Source organism: Lycorma delicatula, chromosome 9 (assembly GCF_047948215.1).
Source record: "Lycorma delicatula isolate Av1 chromosome 9, ASM4794821v1, whole genome shotgun sequence".
Lineage (NCBI taxonomy): Eukaryota > Metazoa > Arthropoda > Insecta > Hemiptera > Fulgoridae > Lycorma > Lycorma delicatula.
In genome coordinates this window covers 39,644,952-39,665,180 of record NC_134463.1, presented here as the reverse complement: position 1 = coordinate 39,665,180, position 20,229 = coordinate 39,644,952, and the positions used below count along the sequence as shown (strand labels likewise).

Here is a 20,229-nt window from a genome sequence, read left to right as displayed (position 1 = left end):
GGTTCAGTAATGCCCATCAGGGCTAGGTACTGAAGGGGTGGCATGGCACTGGAATCACCACATGGCAAGAACTTCCCCTTCGAGATCAGGATGTTTTAATTCTTATATAAGTTCATTTTATGTAATTTTGCAGTCTTTATATTTTACTATCACTAAGCATTTAAATAAAAATCTGTTTTTCATATCCACTTGCTACTTCCTCATAACTACAGATGTAAAACCATGACAAACAGGAAAGAACTTTTAAACAGTCTCAGAATCAATATTACAAGTTTATATTTGAATGACAAATATAAACTGAAATTTTGTTGTGCAGATTGAGGAAGAGCAGTAAGTGTGGTGGGGAGGTGCCAGTAGTTAATTGGAAATGTGTGAAGGAGAGCAGCTGGCCAGCCACGCCCATAGGTCATCTTCCTATGTCTGAGCAGGAGGTACCATTGCCTGTTGCGCAATAAATTATAATCTGATTTCTTGCCAAAGAGGGTTCAAAGCATTATGTGTGCAACTGGTTGTTGGGGCAGGCATCTTGTTTTTTTGATGAAGGGATCAGGAAGCTACCTTTCCAGTGCAGAAAATGTATTTCTGTTGAAGGAAATTATGTAGAAAAAGAAGGTACTTTACAATTTATAATATCAATAAAACTATATAAACAAATTCCGGTTTATATTTGAATGACCCTTATAATCATTTAAAAATACATAAATATCTTATTAGAAAATGCATAAAAAAGTATCATTACATTTCCTAATTTTGGCATACAGTTGGAATGTACAGCACGCTGACACCAACAACACTGGTAATCAAATAGTCCTGGATCAGTACCACAATCATCTTCACAAACATCACAGACAGCACCCAAAGAAATATTACCTATAAAAACCAAAATAAAGATTTTATTTTCCAACATTTTACTGTTCAGGACAACTGCAGTCTGCAGATCTACAGGATTTAGGAGATCTGTATATCAACCTCATTTTTCTTTATATTTCATACAACACACCTTATTAATTCATCTGAGAGTGAAGCCCCCATTTACACATATACATTCTAACTACATATAATATATTTATATTAGACTAGCTCAAATAATGGGTTTTTTCGGTCTCACAACTACCCCAAAGCAAGAATGTATTTTTCAAAACCACTTACTTAATAACTTTTTCGGCTAGGGACTTTGCAATGAATTTATCTCTTAGTAACAGTAAAAATAATAACACCTCTGAAATTTTTCAAACATACATTTCATAAAAACAAAATGAGCAGGTACAAAAATTAAATAAAGGTTTTAATACACAAATCAGTGTGTTGGAAATAGCAATGCTTTTAGAGAGCAATTACTTCATGCATCTATAATTCAAAAATTGTCACTTACACATTTGTGTCTTATTTACTGAGTTTGCTCATAATGTTTAAACATCAATATGTGTACTGATTTCTAATTAGTAATTTTCAAATTCACAAGCTACATCACAGATTTACTGCAGTGGGAAGGTACTCTACTCCTACTAAAGACATATTTCACATAAATATGCCATACTTCCTTCCTTGCAGCTGATAACTGGTTTGCTTATAAAATGCCATGAAAAATTATGTTTAACACCTCCTGACAACTAATGAAAATTCTTGGGCCAGAATATAAAAGATGGTGGGAGAACCATACAAAATAGTTACTCTCAGCATCCATGGGACAAACTAAACTGCATGTACAAGATTGAAGTGACGTCTGAATTTATCAAATAAAATGAAAATACAGATTGTTATAAAATCAAGAACAAAATAGTCTACTTTAAAAAAGTATGCCAAAAAAGCAATATCCAAAAATATGGTGTAATAACAGGTGAGACAAAAACAATATATAAAACGAGGTAGGATGAACAGGAAAAATTTTAAATGATTGGTTCACCAAAGACGTCAATTGTTTTAGAGCAGTGAATATTCAACCCATGAGAGATCATAAAGAAATTTTGAATGTCAGGAGTCACTCATGGAAGAATCCAGTCATAAATTTTCCAACTCCGCTAAGTAAATAAGTTTTATAATTATTTAAAATAATAATATTAAAAAATTAAAATTATAAGAATTTTAATTTACATTTTTAATTAAAATGTAAATTTTTCAAAAATGGTGGGTGATAGGAAGATTCTGGGTTCATATTCATTTTCAGCATCAAAAAACAAATTAAAATCATGTATCGCATGTTAGGAAACAAAAATTATGTTTATAAGTGTTATCTATGTGTTTAATATAAATCTGTCTATTAAAGTAGCAGTGATTATGATGTAAGTGTTGGCTCACCTAACCAAAACAAAAAAAAAAGACAAGGAAAATTTGAATAAATGAAACATATGTTATTTTGCTGTAGAATACATATGACAAATACAAATTGTTTATGTACATTGTTAAATACATATTTAAAAATTATAATTTTTTTTTTACCTTTAACCCAGTGATGTTTCATAGGTCCTTTATCATCAGGTAATGATAAAACCTTACAACGAATTATTTTATCAGCAATTTTAATACAACCAGTATTAACACACACGCCACAACAATCACAATAAAACCCTTCCATTAACAATGCTTCGCAAACGTTACAGTAACATGCCTGCAATGAGAAATTGCAATCAATGAAGGGAAATCTAATGAAAATAAATAAAGTTTCAATTATAAACAGAAAATAAAGCATATTTTAATTTCAGTAATATTATTTTTTCCTTAAGAGAGTATCTACAAAGTTTAATATCATTTAGCACTGTGCAGTCCTTACAACTTTCAGGGTCTGTAATTTGAACGTTCAACAATATCATATCTTTCCATTAAAGTATTTATTAAATATTCATTCTTCTGTGGTAAACCGTGAATTTATCATCAAATTCTAGATTGACCTCATTTATCTGTGTACTGATAACTTTCAGTTAAAATATGTATATAGGCATTCTCTTTAACTTCATTATCTACACGCATCAATATAATTTAAACAATCAATAAAACATAATTGAATTAATAAAGAGTGCTACTTTCATTCTACATCTTAGCTCCTCATTTCTGTCATCTTTTAATCTTGACAACCTACATCATTCTCAATAAATAATCTATATATAAAATACACTTCTACTTCACTTCTAAGTCCCAAGTATTATTTAATTACAACAATACTCAATACAATTATAATTTATTTCGGAAGAAAAGAATACAATAGGTACTTAAATAAATCGAGAATTATTTGAATGAGAACTTGATGGTGATTTTATCCATTAATATTAAAAACCTTCTACTTACAGTAAAACAATATAATTATAATTACATTACAAATGATTAATTTAGTTGATAATGAGCACTTCATTCCATCAATGAATTCCTGGTTTCAATGAGCAGGTAAAATTTAAAATAAAGGCATGATAGGTTAAATATTTTTTCTGATTCTCTATATACTGCACAGATGCCTTAAATTTTTTCATTAAAAATAAGTAAACAACCACACACACAAAACAAAAGACAGGTAATAATGTCTGTAAGATATCTCAGGTCAGGTACCTGTTCAATTTTTATTCTTGATTACAATTTTTCCTAATCAAATTAAACTGCTTGGAAAATTTTTAAATTATTTTTTCTTAAGTACAACTTGTTCACTTTTTCAGATAAAAAGAAAAAAAATGTTTAAATGGATATCATTTTGCATTATGTTTTGCTTTACAACCGTCTTCAGTAATAAACAGTAGGTTACTGCAAAATAATTTTAAAATTAATTTTATATAACCCCAAATAACATCTCAGAAACCTTGTCTAAAACCTGCAGACCTAATTTTTTATGGGCATTCAGTTCAGGGTGCATACTATTTGTATATTTATGATTCAAACAGATTTTTTTAATAATACTACAATTTTTTATCATTATACCTGTCCATTTTGTTTTGCCTGTACGAATTTCCTAGATACAATAAGACAACTATCTAAAAATTAGATAGATTATTTTATCCAGAAATTTTATTTCATTTGCAGTAAATTTAAAGCAGTAGATGGCACCACCATCTACTTTGGACAACATGCATAATTGCTTTACTTAAAATTGTTTTTATTTTATTATAATTTTTGATTTCTTAATTTTAATTTGATTTTATGTCTTGACATATATTTTTACGGAGGTAAAAAAGTTTAAATTTTAATTTTAATTTGATTTTTAACATTAATTTTTCATTTTTTAAATTTTGTTTTAATTTTTTAATTTAACTGAAGTTAGTTAGTTCTTAATCCTCACATGAGTATTTAACTTAAATGTAAACTCTTTTATCAGTACAACACAACAACATAGAAATATGTTGTTCAAAACATAATGAAACATATTTGACTCTTCACCAATTAAAACATAAAAATTATATTACACATACAATTATATTTTAAAAAATCAAATTAAATGCACTTACTCTTGATAATGAGTCGATAGTAGTCCATGAATGTCGGACATTTTTTTTAACATGTAAGTGAATATCCACAAAAAATCGTCTCACAACATGGACACCAATAAAAATAATAGTAAATGCAGTTATTACTGGAAAAAATCCATGTTGTAGAGCAAAGTCTACTGATATAATTGGCCACATCTAAACTCAGAAGAAAAAAAATTCGTAAATGCTTACTCATTAACAAAATATACAAGATAGAAAATAATTTTCCTAGTAAGTAGTTATTTTCCACTCTGTATATTGCAGAGCATAGGATCACAAAAAATAATAAAAAAAGCTGATTTTTATCCATACCTGTTCAAAGCAAACAAAATAAAACACAATTTGTACTTTACAAGAAACAAAGATTGATAGGATACTTTATCAATCTTTGTGTAAATCTATATGAATGAAAAAAAAATACATCTTTACAAGAGTCTAAAGAAAATAGGCAATTGTTAATAATTGGTACGGTACAAAATTAATAGCTGTTCTCTTAATGAATTTTTAAACTGTATTTAATTATAATTTTTTCAAATTGTATGCTATACAAAACAGTTTTGAATACACCAGCTAATTCTGGAGATATCATGTCTTTATAAAAAATGGAAAAGTATAAAAATTAATTTAAGATCCAGCAGATACACTTAAAACACTATAGCAAATAATGTTTCAAAATTATAATGATCTGGTAATGAATTTTGCGAGTTATGATTACCCAAACTTAAAGCTTCAAAATAAGCGTCAGAGCTCTATAAAATCTTTACAAAGCTGTCCCAAGCATTTTTATGTATATTCCATAAAATTTGACAGACCATTTCAAGAATATTTATCCTCAAACTTCATTACACATAATGGGTAACTGTTATTATGTTAGGATATTAATAAAATGGATAGGTATATTATTTGAAAGAAAAAAAAAATCAAGCCCGTGCATTTAATCAACGCATTTTAAAAATCAAGCCACTACCTGATTAACATCAAACAGTGATGTTGAGACACAAGTTGTATACTAGAATCAAAATTATAATGAATGAAGGAAACTACATCCCAACAACAATGTGTTAAGCGATTGAAATGAGAGCAAAGGATAAAAAAATAATAAACTTCATTCCCAGCCAAAATAGAATGCTATAAAAAAAATTACAATGGAGACCGAATACTCTTCAATAAGATGGTTGGAGGATACAGAAATAAAGAGTTAAACCTAGCTTCTGGGCTTCCTGTAATAATTTAAATACTGAGTGCCAGCATGTAACAAATATGCTTCATGAATGATTTTTTTCACATAAACATATTGTTACAATTAAAAACATATTTCACACTCCATTCTTAATTTCTCTGACAAAAAATTTGATGAATTAATGATATTACAGCTGAGTCTATTACTTCAAACAATTAAACAAAGAACTATGCTGAACTGATAAAAATCATTTCAAAGAATTACTAGATTAACATAGTAGTAGAAATTTAAACAAATAAATTAGCTACATAGACAGAACATAACTAATCAAAAACAGGCATAATAATATGAGGAAGGTCTGAAATGCATTATCAAAAAGTTCCTTTTACATAACATAACTGCTACACATTAATTGAACCTACAACACATATTTGAAATCAACTAAAAGCTGAAGGTCAACACCCTTTATAACCAATACAACTTACTATATAAAATATGATTTATAATCAGTTTTTTTAGAAATAATACCAGTATACTGGTATACCAGTATTTCAAATTCTTTAATTTAACTCATTATCTATGTAAAAATAATACAATTAAAATTAAATGCAATATTATTCTAGTAACAACCATTATTAAAAAAACAGAAACTATAAAATCTAAACAGCAACTAAATCATCTAATACTCTAATAATACAGATACTGCACCTTCAAACAGCTTATTTTGTTTGTTACTTATCAAGAATGCAGTAACAGTTATTTCCTTAATAAGATGCAAAATCTATAATAAATTACTGCATTCTTCACTGGTAAACTGGGGATAATTAAAACAGAAATGTAAAATTAATAATTCATTTCTACCTAAAACTACGCTTAAATTATGGTTGTTATCTAAAACTAGTATTTATAATGGTTTGCAAAATATAGCAAAAAACAAACATGACAACAAACTTAATTGAACATCTAAAAGGCAGCCATACAGACAGTAGCTGGATAGGTGAATGTCATCTTAAAAACATAAGGAATAGAATGTGAAACTACTTCAAACTATGAAAACAATACAATTTTGAGGAAAATATATAAAAAATACAGGGAATAAAAAACCAAACAAATTATCCAAAAATGGACACAAAAATAACAAAGGTTACAAAACCATAACAAGGTTACAAAACGTAATAACAAAACAAATATGTTTAGGGGGTTTTATATAATTTACATGCACAACAAATAGTGAAGCAGTTACAAAAGGACCCCCCCCCCCCCAAACTAATAAGAAAATCTTGAAAAACAAACAATGTAAAAAATCATGTATGAAAAAAAACTGCATGGGATGAATTAGTTAAAAAAAAATTTAATTTTCATGCACGAGATTTTTCAAACTTGTGTCCACTACAGCCAAGTGATGTACAAAATCTTGTTTTAGATTTCATAATTTTAACTCTGTACTTCAAAAAATATGTATATTTCTACGTTAAGGAATGTGCTTTTTGGCTATTTGCAAATTAACTTGCTTTACCATACTGTAATTATTTGTTAACGAACTAAATTACATGTTTTTTTTTCCAAGTTCTCCCATTTGATGAGTAAACCATCTTTATTACCAAGAATGTGGTAAAAACAAAAAAATTAAATGTTGCAACGGATAGCCTATTTAATTTGTATGGGTATTTATAGTTTGAAAAAATAATTTAACCACTATGACATCATTCCATGTAAATACAAAAAAAACTTCTAATAGCTTATTAAAAAATTAAACTCTCATCTTAAAGCGTAATTCTCTTTCATCAACCAATCTTTGGAAACGAATTAATATAGTAAATTTAGATTCAAAAGATTTAAGATTAAGCATTTATGAAGTTATATGAATCAGACAATGAATATAAAATTTAACTCATCAATTATTCTCCTGCTATTGATAACAATTAACCTAATTCTATACATCTAGAAAAACGGCTATACTATGTTTGTAAAAACTACCACCAGTATTTGTTGCATAAATGATAGCAATAAGACAAGCGGTTTTTATCCTTTAATATGATAACCTTAATAATACTGTCTTGTCATGGAAATATAACTTACGTTAATGACGATATCTGAAACCAAAACACCATAATACTACGTTAAAGATATATTAAAACACATAGTGATTAATTAATTTCACTTCCAAATAAAAGTTATAAAATAAGTAGAAAGGATTAAAAACAAGTAATAAAATTATGTATAAATCAAAATTAAATCGTATACACAGAACACCGAGCAGGTATCAGATGGCGCGTCGTCGTGATTCAGCAACGACAACACTGGAATAAGCGATCTATGCGGAATATATTAACACTAAAAGCAACTAACAAATGAGAAAAAGGTTCTTTAAAAAATAAAAAATTATTTGAATGCATACATATATATGTATGTACGTGTATATATGTAATATAGACATATTACATACTATTTTCTATTTAATCCCAATTACTATTGGGAAAAATGTTTCACAGCCTTTAAATTTACATTAAAAAAAGGTATTATTTTTTCTTAGAAAAGTAACATTTATATTAAATAGAATTATTGAAACTAGGTTTTTATTCAAAATTATCATTTATTATTAGATAATAATTACTATTAATGTTTTACAAAAGCCTTGAAACAGCTGATATGGACTCTTAATATAAAAGGTTAAATTAAGAACTTTTGTTTGAAAATGACTAAAGATACCTCGTTCGATGTTGAGCTTCCACAATCCAACAGCATTGTTATAAGATTTATAAACGGCCTTTTTAGAATTCTAGAAGCTCCTGGGGATTTTGCTAGAAGTAAGTTATGTTCAACGTATTTGTAAAGTCTAGTTCTGGTGGTTCTTCTCTATAGTTGCCATGCATATTTATATACCTGATTAAAAACCTATTACTATATCTTATTAGTTTCTTTAGTTTTTAATAATAAAAACTTGATGTGTAATAACCGTAATGTTTCAGTAACTACTGTGTTATTTGTTGTAGAAAAACTTGTTGAACCTAATCAGCAAAAATATCCTTACTACCACCAGAAATTTCGGCGAGTTCCTACTGTAGATATGTGTTATGAGGATGATCCTATTTGCATACATGAAGCTGATATGCAGTTTCTAAGAGACAAGTGAGTAAACCTATATATAGTAGTGTGCAATATTTATTGTGCGTCACTTTATTGAGTATGGCATAAAAAAACAAGTGATGTACTTCATAAAACTTCTAGATGTACTTCATAAAAAAAACAGAAGATATCGTGTGATACGATTAGTTAACCTAATCCGGTATTTTAATAAAAATCGATTAATTGTAAACTCCAATAACAGTCATAATAAAATTGATTTGAAATGCAGATTATGCTTGAAGAAATAATCATCAGAGTTAAGTTTTTACATTTCTCAGAATAGAATTCTTTACAGTGAGATTAACACCTTAGCAGATATGGCACATGGCTTCAAACGGATAATTAGGTACTGTAGAAATATTTTTATTAAAAATTGCTTTGTTTTTGTTACACTTAAAGTGGAAATACTTAGTGATTGATGTGTATATAATCAGAAACATTTTACTGGCTATATATTTTAATCTCATCCTTAATTCTCAGATACACAATGTAAATACTAGGCCTAAATTCATATTATGGGGCACTACCTTGCAGTTAATAAAAAACATTTCAAAGTGACAGGCAATACCTAACAATGGTCGTGGAGGTTAAAGAAAAAAAAAGGTGGCAGGCTGTTAACCCCTTATACACTACCAACTTTTATTTTGTCTATTAAAAAAAAAAATAACATTTTCACAACAATAGTCCATTTTAGTTAAGAAATATTATTATAGGTTGAAAAACCAACCAATTTTTTTAACTTATATTTTGGCCATTTTATATTTTTATTTTTCCTGCTATAAAGATATCATCTGGTATACTATAAAGGTAGTATAAAAATTAGTTCAAATTTGATATTCAGGGTTTCCGTTGATTGTGATGCCCACTACTTGCATAAAAAAGCAGAACATTAGGATTCAAAAATTCTTAAATGATATATGTCGACTTGATTTTTGCTTGATATCGCTGGACCAAATGAACCAATTTTGATTAAATTGGGCACTATGATTTCTGTATATGGCATGGATGCGTTATAATTTTGGTCATAATTAAGAAGGCAGGGAGATGCAGACAAAAACGGTTTGTTCTTTTTAGTCGTCTCCAGACTAAGTCAAATTCTTACACTAATTAGATGATTTCATTATGCTAGTATGTCACTTGGATTATGTATTTGGACAATCTCATTAAGGAATGGGGGAGTAACTTTTAGCTTTATCATTTTGCTTGATATCTTCTGACTGGATTAACTGATTGTTGTGAAATCTTATGTGATGACTTCTGAATATGAAACATTGGTGTCATATAATACTGGTTACAATCGGTCTTGGAGCTGGGGAGATATAGTCACCGTAGGTCTCACGTCACAAGATTTTTGTGAAAGACGAATAATTGATATTGACTCCAATATCTGATAAAATGCTAGTAAACTTTTATCAGCCAGCAGAACAGAGAGCATAAACTAATCCTGTCGGTATTTATAGCAAATAAACAATATTACTTATATTGTTATATACTATTGATGAAATGGGTTTGAATAAATAATGGCTGTTTTAAATTTTCTTTATCCACCCCAATATGTTTTATTTGCAGATTGAAAGTATAAAACTAATTCTGTTAAATAATTGAAGAAATATTTCTATTACAGTTTTGCTTAGAATTATTACAATTAATGCTCAACATTTTTCATATGATTATGATATTCTTTACTCATTATTATCAATGTAGTATTGTGATTAATGCTTTAAGTGTGCATTTCAATAGATATGATTAGTTTTAGAGTAAATATCTGCAGAACAATGACAGTCTTAAAATTTGCTATGGAAGTAATCAATATCTAAGCATGAAAAAAAAAAATATGGTTTTCTTCACTACAAACATCTAGGGAAGTACCACAAACAACTGCATTTTATATTGTTGCCCAAAGGAAGTAACTTTGGCTAGTAGGTTAACATTTTTTAGAATACTTTCGCATAAATAAAAACTAATTCTAAGTTTTAAAAATTCCACAACAAAAAAAATCTATGAAATTAAGAGAAATAACTAATAAAACATTTTATGTAACAAAGTTTTAAAAAATTCCTTAAAGATATATATTTTTAGTAGTTTTAATGAAAATTTCTGATTGTATATTTGAATATATGTAGATCAGAACCTCCTTAACTTGTATGAAAGAAGCAGCCATTTTGATTTTCTCACAAGAATTTTATGACAAATTTTTATTTCATTGTACTTAATACAAGGAGAATTGTAATCGTAAAAATTTTCAGATTTCAACAGAAATACCAATTTTAACCATCCCAGTATCCATTTTGACTAGTTTCGGCATGATATCTGTATGAACTTACATACTTATGTAAATCGCATAACTTAAAAATTATTAGCCGTAGAATGTTGAAATTTTGGGTTAGGACTGTTGTAACATCTAGTTATGCACTTCCCTTCTTGTTGCAATTAACTGAACCAAAAGTGTCCAAAAAAAAGCTTAAGATCTCAAAAATTTTATTCTTTGGACTTTTTCTTAACTGCAGTAATAAGCCCTCATGGAGTGCTTTTCAATGATATGTAATAAGTGGTACTTATTTTCATTGGGTCCAGAGCTATAGCCTAATAAAATTTTAATTAATGAAATATTTGAATCTTATGAGGGGAAGGCACATCAGTGAGAATCTTACTTCATTTTCATTTTTTTTTTATTTTAATATATTGGTTTATTAATAAGTATTAACCTGTGATTGTAAAATAAAATTTACAATAAATAATAATTCAGTAATAACAAAAAAAGAAGATAATATGAAAAAAATGTAATAAAAAATATATGTAATTTAGTAGGCGTACAAGGAAGTCATGTAGTGTACATATCAGATTTGTTTTTTTTACACAGTCAAATTCGGATGCTTCCAAACATTGCCTTTGGCATTATGGCATTGATGAGAAAAAGATTATACATTCCAGTTTTATCATTTAATTAAAACCAAATGTATAATTTAATATTATTATTCCTTTTTCTTAATTCAGAAAAGTTGAGAGCAAGATACTGTTTATTCTACGTCAGCGTTTTGAGGATTGTGTTTTGTATGAAGGTCCAGATGCTAAAGAGAAGTGTCAGCCTTTACATGATATTATGAAGGAAGCAGAAACAAACTGGTTCATTAAATGTAAGTATTTATTATTACTAATCCAACCACTTTTTAACCCTTCATAACTGGCACAAGGAATTATAATATGAATACTGTTAGGGCCTTTTGTTCCTGAGCGTTTTTATGGTAGTTTTTTGTAATTAAATAGTTGATTTTGTTTATAGTTTTGCTCTTTTGGATGGAATTTTTTTATTTATTATAAGAAAATAATTTTTACAAATTTATTGTATTTTTAGTAACCTAATGATAAAAAAATTGTCTCATTCAAAAAATAATTGCAATTTTTTAAACAGTTATTCCAAAAATATGCTTATAAGCAGTATAAGTTAGCAGTTACAAGTAAAATATTATAAATACAGAATACAAAAATTATAAATAAGGAAATTACAAAATTAACTAATAACACAAGTCAACAAAATTAAGGAATTTGAAAGTTGTTCATAATCTGGAAACTGATTTTTATGTTATTTTGTGCGCTGATTTCAAATATGGACACACCATTTTTTTCTTTCTTATAAGAATCTTTCACAATACTAAAAAAAAGAAAATGGAAAAAATGGATTTTGTATATGTATTCCTCATGGAAAAATTTTATTTATAAAAATGTAATAGAACTTAAAGAAAGGATTTTTTTTATATTTTCTTACCTCTATTAAGACTTGTACTACCTTTTTCATTTCTTTTCAGTGCTTCTCAGACCCCTTTTTTGTTGTAATCAGCTTGGGATCATCTCTGTGGATACATCAACAGTAGTCTGCAATTATGTTCACATTCCACCTTTCCTAGGTCCAGGAATCCTTTAATACCTTTATTTCAAGGTCGCTGTTAAGCCCTTCAAATTGCATATTTGCAATTTTTAAATCTCACCAAATCAAAGTTTACTGCTCTAGAACTGTCAAGTCTCCTCACGCAAATCCCATCATTGTCATTAATAGTAGGTGATTTCAATGTTCACAATATACCCTGGGACTCAACTTTCTGCTCCTCTAAGGAGATGTGGTAAACAGAGTGAGACAGACTTGGAGCTTTGCCAACTGAATGATTGGTTACACACATTCATGTCCTTATTATCTGGTACATTGACCAGCATCGACCTCTACGTCTGCTCGCCGAGTTTACTCCCTCGTCTTATTTGGTCTGTTTATGATCATTTTCACGGCAGTGATCACAGGCCAATTGTTATTGCTTTTGGTATTGCCAGCGAGGTGGTAAAAATGCCACGGAGATGGATTGTTGAAAAGGCAGATTGGAACAGTTACCATAAAGCCTTCCATTCTCAGTATGGCAGCGGCACGGGCATTCTTTATCAGCTTTCTTCTTTTGTGGCCATGATACTTATAGTTTATATCCCTCGGACATTGGGAAAATCTAGACATCCTTCCGTTCCTTGGTGGAATGTTGATTGTCAAGATGCTATTAGCAAATGTAGGCAGGCACTGCATAAATTTAACCACAGGCCAACAATTGAACATCTTGACTTGGACGCTAGAGCGATGTGTTGTCGGGTATTCTTGGACACTAGGAGGAAGTAAGTGGAAACCATCTCATGCACTATTCCTGCGTCTGCTGTGTGGATAAAGATCCGTGCAATTTGCAGATCATAAACACAATGTATTCTCAAGCTTCTTCATGAGGGAGAACTCCTTTCATCATTTTCTGTAGTAGCAAATATCTTAGCAACTTCTTTCTGCTCGGTTTCTCTCACTTCATTCTATAGTGATGAATTTCAGCGGTACAAATGGAAGTATTATTGTTAAACATTGGTGATTCAATCAGCGAATTAAATGCTCTATTCACATTCAAGGAGTAGTCACATGCACTTAGAAACTCACGTGACACCTCCCGTGGACTTGATAATATTCGTCTCTGTATGCTGTCCACCTTCCTCATTCGGTGTTGCAACATCTATTGAGCATTTACAGTGATAAATGCTCAATAGCATTTATCACTGTAAATGCTATTGGGGAAATCTTGTTCTCTGCACAAGTTTTCCCCATTCAGCTTGTCAGAAGCCGTTGTTGTATCAGTACTTAAACCTTGTAAAGACAAAGCAAGCTCCTCGCTCTACTGCCCTATCTCTTAGACAAGTGATGCAAAGTAATGGAGAGAATGGTGAATGGTGGTTCTTGGAGAGACATGGCCTTTTATCTCTAGAAAAGTGTGGTTTCCAACAAGGACAATCTTCGATTGACCATTTAGTATCTGGTTTGACAGCACCTGTTTGCTACCTATTTTGATATCAATAAGTTTTCGACACGGCCTGGCAGCGCAGTATTCTTAACACCCTCCAAAAATGGGGAGTCAAGGGGAATATGCTTGCTTTTATAAGGGGTTTCTTAAATGACCGAACTTTCCGTGTTCATGTTGGAGATTCTGTCTCGAGTAGCATCATCTTGGAGAATGGGGTACCTCACGGAAGTGTATTAAGTGCCACTTTATTTTCTATAGCCATCAATGGTATTACTATATGTGTTCAGACATCTGACTTATGTTCTTTATTTGTTGATGATCTTGCTATATACATTGCATCCCAAGGTAAACCGGCTTTACATTTTCATCTGAGAGAACAAAATGTGTAGTCTTTTCTTGTCTTCAGGTCCCCTTTATTCCATGACTCTTTCTCAGTGGAGAGCTAATTGAGTCAAACACATCAAAGAATTAAAAACAAAATGTTTCACACTTTTAGATATGCTGAGAGTCCTTAGCAATACAAATTGGGGTGCTGATCGTTCATTACTATTGCGCTTCATTGCATTGCATTTTTACTATTCCTTAGTTCATTCTCATTTAGATTATGGTTGTGTTGCCTACTGTTCGGCACACAATACCGTGCTTAAAATAGTGGCTTCTGTACATCATGCTTTCCTTCGGCTTGCAACAGGTGCATTTAGATCAAGCTGTGTCATTAGCATCCTCGTTGACTGCGGTGAGCCATCACTTTGGGATAGATGTGACCAGGTTTTAGCGTCCTATTTTGCCCTTCTTAAAGGACAGCCAAATCAACCGGCTTTTGACGCACTCCTTGAACATCCTTATCTTCAAAGATATGAAAACCATCCACATTATACTGCACCTGTGGGTATTCATACTGGCTTTTCCTACGCCTTATAAATGTTGACACACCTTCCATTTTTCCAATTTTTCTGTGTTCGTATCCTCTGTGGAGAATTACCTCATTAATTTTATCTTTGATCTCTCTATGTATAATACAGAATCAACTTTGCCAGTTTTCTTTTATCAAATGTTTCACCATATTCTCTCCAAGACTAACCCTGACGCAGTAGTATGCACAGATGGTTCAAAGCAGCATGATACCATTGGATACGTGTTTATTGTTAATGACCAAACTTATATGTTTGGTCTACCTGGTCTTAAGAATGTATTTACTGCTGAACTGTACACTATTCATAAGGCTTTAAATATCGTCATATCTTTATTTGTAGACTCATGTAGTGCTCTGTAAGGGTTAGAAAATTTTTATTCCATATATCCTATCGTCACCGAAATCTGCAATGCAATCACCAAGTTGAACCTTTGCAACACACAAGTGAGTTTCTGCTGGATTCCTAGCCATATCAAGATTCCGGATAATGAATGTGCAGATTTCACTGCTAAAGATGCATTTAGTCAACCATCCTTCACTACCCATGTTACTACATCCAACTTTAGTAACTATGTCAAACACGGCACTTTGCACAAGGTGGCAGTACGACTGGATTACCACCCATGACAAATTTTGCTATATCAAAGATACTGTGTTGCCATGGGATTCTTCCCACAGGAAAATTCACCAAGACGAAGTGGTCCTCTGCCGATTGTGGGTAGGACATATGAGAGCTACAAACAGGTATCTGATGTTAGCACTAAACGCACCATTAAGCATGTGATGTAACTGCCACTTGACTGTGCCACATTCTTGTGGCCCAGGATTTTTATTAAATCCTGGGCAGTAATAAAGAAGTTTTAGACCGGATATGTTTATTTCTTCAGGATGCTAATATTTTACACATTTTTTAATGCTATGGTTTTTTTTGTTGTTATTTTGTATTGGTATGTTTTTATGTTTTAATCTTTAGTTCAAATTTTTGTTGTCTTTATTTTAATATTTTAGTTTATTTTGATTTTAAATTTCTCCTTTGAGATTTAGCTAAGTTTTAATTTTTTTATACTATTGTTTTGTTTTTATACAGAGTGATTCAAAGAAACGGGAAATTTTTTAAATTAAATAACGTTAATGAAACATTTTTTTAGAAAATGAATTTTATTTCTTGTAATTGTACAAATGTTGCCATTTTAGGATACATACATTTTAGTTTATTTTTTAAAGATGACATCTTTCAGGTGACTTCCTCTTCTACGTAAACACTCACAAAGTCACTTCATTAAATTGTTCATGGTTTGACGTAACATCTCAACTGAAATTTCCCCAATTGCTTCTCGGATCTTTGCCTTCAGTTCTTCCATTGTAGCAGGTCTACTGTGGAACACTTTGCTTTTAAGGTGACCCCACAAAAAAGTAATCGCAAGCTGAGAGATTATGCAATCTGGGAGGCCATCTAATGTCACCATTTCGTGAAATGACACGTTGTCCAAACAATCAGCGTACAGCTGCCATCGATATTCGTGCAGTATGTGACGTTGCTCCGTCTTGTTGAGACCAGGCTGTGTTAAGAATTGGTGGAAATCTCTTTTGTTGTTCCACAACAAAGGTTTCAAGCATGGCTACATAATGAGCTGACGTCACTAATCGCAAGACCGTTGTCATCCTCAACAAAATAAGGGCCTATAACACCGTAAGATGAGCACACCACACGGTCACTTTCTGGCTGTGCAACGGACGCTGGTGTAGCTGCGTAGGATTTTCTTCAGTATCTGAAATTTTGCTTGTTAACAAATCCACTGAGGTGGAAATGCGCTTCGTCTGACATCCACAGTTCGTGAACAAACTCTTCGTTATCATTTATCTTCTGAAGCATTACATTACAGAATTGTGCTCGCACAACTGCATCGTTCGGTTTCAGTTCCTGGACGATCTGCAACTTGTATGGATAGTATTGCCAAGTCCTTCACTTACATTCTTCGAACACTTGAACTATACAATTGTAAAGATGCTGAGAGATGACGGATTGACTGATGTGGACTTTGTGTGACAGCATCTTGTAAAGCTTGAACATTCTGTGGTGTACGGACGGTTCGCTCACGGCCTGGAGGTTTCTTTTTCATTGCCGAACCAGTTTCCTCAAAATTAGATATCCATGTTTTAATTGCATGTGTTGATGGAACACGGTCGTGCCGTCCCAGATTAAAATGACGGCGAAATTCTCTACGCACTCCCTCCACACTGTCATTGTTTTTGTAAAACGCTTTGATAGCAAATGCACGTTGGGCACCACTCCAAGGATCCATGACAACTAAATGGCAGGTAAGGTTAGAGAGGCTGGTGCCACTTATCAAGTGGTACCAATCGCCCACGGCTACCAACACAACTTTCAAAAATTTCCCATTTCTTTGAATCACCCTGTATTACCTGGGGCGTTTCTTTTAAATTTTTTTGTTGTTTTTTACATAGTTCTTAAAGCACTTGCATCGTGTTTGGGTGATGATAACGTTGAAGCATTTTTCCTCAGAAAAACCAAAAAAAAAAAAAAATACTTTTCCTGAAACCAGCGCACAAAAATCTGAAAGAATCAGTTATTAGTTTTCAAACAACTTTTTCATTGTTGACATGTTTAATCTTCGCTCAGATATTTATACATCATCTAATTCAGAATTTTCACAAAGTATATTTTCTTGGGAGTGTTTTTTACACATGAATTGTTGAAATTTGAAACTTTTTTTGTCGTTTTGTTATCTAAATTATTACACATTGCGCATCATCCTCTTTTTTATTGATCTTATACTCTTCATTTTGCATAGGGGCTTTATGTTTTTCCAAGAAGCATTGAATATCTTTTGGAATTATTCTCAGACATGCTCATTCAATAAATCTAGATTTCATTAATTGCAAAGAGAGGATCTTGAGAAATACTCTTCTTGCCACTGGTTTATCATTTTTCTGATTAGCTTTTAGAATAAGATGAGCATTGATTCCCACTAAGTTCTTTATTGAGTAAAACACATTGTCCATCTTCTCATAATATGAGAAACATTGTGTTTGCCTTCCATATAGTCATTAGTATATCAACACCACCTTTGATCATCTAGGATCTTTGATCGTAATCTAGGATCACGTGTGGCTTCCTAGTGTTCAGATCAATAGTACCACTATCATGCATCGTAGAAAGCATTAAACTGCTTTATTAGGTTGATTTCATTAGAAAGCTATCTATTGTAATGGGTACCATGTTGACTTCCGGAAAGTTTCAATATATCTTTGCGTTTGACATCCCCCAGACCCCAAAACCACAGTCAGTTCAAAAGTGTATATATACATATATATATATATTTTTTTTTCATTTTCTTGTGAACTGCCGTAATTTTGCACCAATCACTTTCAAATTGACACATAAAATATAATGACCCAAAATCATGGTAGAGTTCATTAATGGTCAAAATCGGACCATGGGGGATCTTTTTCGAAAAAACAAAATATTGCTAAAATGTCGAATTCATTTAAGTTCATACTATTCTTTGGATAAGGACCTAAAACTTATCTAAGTAAAGTTTTTTGATATCACTAACCGTTGGCCCAGGGGGTGGAAAAGATGGGGTTTCGAAGACAAAAAAAAATCATACCTTCCTTAATATGCACAGTATTGAATCAGTTTAAAGCATTTGTTAGTCCTGTAAACAGTACCTAAAACTTTTGTCTGAAACAGTTTTTGATATGACCAACCCTTACAACAAGGGATGACCAAAATGTTGCTGGAATTGTAAGGCTTGTCTTATGCTTAACATGAAAAACTTTTTTCACTTGCAACCATTGTCATATTGACTAAATTTGAAGTTTTTTTTAACTTTAAGGTGGAAATCGTTTTTATCCCCTACTTAGCACTGGTGAAATCTACCTCCACCTTTTGGCATACTGAAATATATATGTTTATGTTATGTTTGAATAAAATGTATTAATTTAAATGAAATTATTCAACTTGTAATTACTTTTATTGTAAAACATTTATTCCTTGCTTATTCAAGAGGCTAAGATTCTGTTCTATTAAAGAGCATTCACAGACAAGCTAATATTAACCCTAAAAACATATATAAATAACTTGACTGGGTTTTTTGGGGGGAGGATGAATGGATATCATCTAAAAAAATCCTTTTGGGTTACTACCTAAAAGCTATGACATATAAAAAAACACTGCACTCCAAATGAACTAACGACAAGAATAGACATATAAGAACTTGGATCAACTTTTGTGTATGGAATATAGGCAACAATTTTGCTTTGTTTCTAATAAGGAAATTTAATTTTTTCTTAAATGTATCATTTTTATTAATTGTATTTGTTTTTCTTTGATTCAGATGGAGATTTAGGAGTAATAGGTAAATCAAAAGAATGTTATTTAAAACAGAAACATCGTATGATATGGGAAAGAAGACATGGAACTGTTGGTTCTGGAGTAAAAAAGTAAAATTTCCACTAATGTATAGAAGTTAGTTTTTGTAGTAAAAATGCATTGATTTTTTCCTTCATTGTAACTGTTTAGATCATAGTTGTTTTAAAATTGTATGATTTGATTTACAAGCTTATTAAAATAGTTATTAAAAAAAATTGTATATTTTCATTTTATTTCATTTATCACTTAATTGAAAACCATTCGCGTTATACTGCACCTGTGGGTATTCGTACTTGGCATTTCCTACGCCTTATAAATGCTGACGCACCTTCCACTTTTCCAATTTATCTGTGTTCATATCCTCCGTGGAGAATCAACCTCATTAATTTTATCTTTGACCTCGCTATGTATAATAAAGAATCAACCAGATATTCGTTATCAACATTGTGTACACTGAAAGCAGACCGTACACTTATGAACTTACCAACAAATTAGGTGAACTTATATCGAGCAGGTTTTATGAACAAGAATTGACAAAAACAGACCCTGATAAAAACCTAATAGAAAAGATCGTTCAACAAAAGGGCCTAAAATTTAATTTTAATGACTGTACCTGAAAATTCTATTCTTTTTCTATTTTGAAAAAGAGTAGTTTGAATATGGCAATATCTGTTTAAATAAATTTAACATTTGTTAATTTAAGGGAGGTCATCTCAAACTCGAGGCCCCACATGTGACCCGCAATGATTATTTGTGCAGCCCAGGCCAAGCCAATACAATGGTATGTAAAAATGTATTATTTTGTCATCTTATGCGCAGGTGCACCAATTCCCCCATTCCACTAACAGTGAACATTTTAGCAGCCG

The 20,229-nt window shown here is 31.0% G+C and overlaps 2 protein-coding genes across 4 annotated transcripts in view; one reads left to right on the top strand and one right to left on the bottom strand.

Moving 5' to 3' along the window:
- Dgkepsilon (diacylglycerol kinase epsilon) overlaps positions 1-7,902 on the bottom strand; it is a 67,162-nt gene extending 59,260 nt beyond the window's left edge. For 2 of the 3 annotated variants that reach the window (XM_075375239.1, XM_075375241.1), the window contains exons 1-4: positions 7,702-7,902; positions 4,422-4,598; positions 2,437-2,605; positions 740-870 (exon numbers count right to left, since the gene is read on the bottom strand). In XM_075375239.1, the coding sequence (XP_075231354.1) occupies positions 740-870; positions 2,437-2,605; positions 4,422-4,598 (477 nt within the window). In that variant the 5' untranslated portion in view covers positions 7,702-7,902. Of the gene's footprint in view, positions 1-739; positions 871-2,436; positions 2,606-4,421; positions 4,599-7,701 lie in introns of those variants that run through there. The other variant, XM_075375242.1, reaches the window with a different exon arrangement.
- A 348-nt stretch (positions 7,903-8,250) lies between these two features.
- Positions 8,251-19,584, top strand: ND-PDSW (NADH dehydrogenase (ubiquinone) PDSW subunit). The gene is made up of 4 exons (XM_075375389.1): positions 8,251-8,429; positions 8,616-8,751; positions 11,743-11,882; positions 19,329-19,584. Exons 1-4 carry the CDS (start codon positions 8,318-8,320, stop codon positions 19,436-19,438), a joined length of 498 nt encoding a protein of 165 aa, XP_075231504.1. The 5' UTR covers positions 8,251-8,317; the 3' UTR covers positions 19,439-19,584.
- The last annotated feature ends 645 nt before the right edge of the window (positions 19,585-20,229 follow it).

Excerpts from the sequence above, each read along its gene's own strand:
- ND-PDSW (XM_075375389.1), top strand. The coding sequence starts at position 8,318 with ATGACTAAAGATACCTCGTTCGATGTTGAGCTTCCACAATCCAACAGC. Across the intron at positions 8,752-11,742 it reads ATGCAGTTTCTAAGAGACAA|AAAAGTTGAGAGCAAGATAC; the intron begins GTGAGTAAACCT and ends TTCTTAATTCAG. Across the intron at positions 11,883-19,328 it reads AACAAACTGGTTCATTAAAT|ATGGAGATTTAGGAGTAATA; the intron begins GTAAGTATTTAT and ends TCTTTGATTCAG.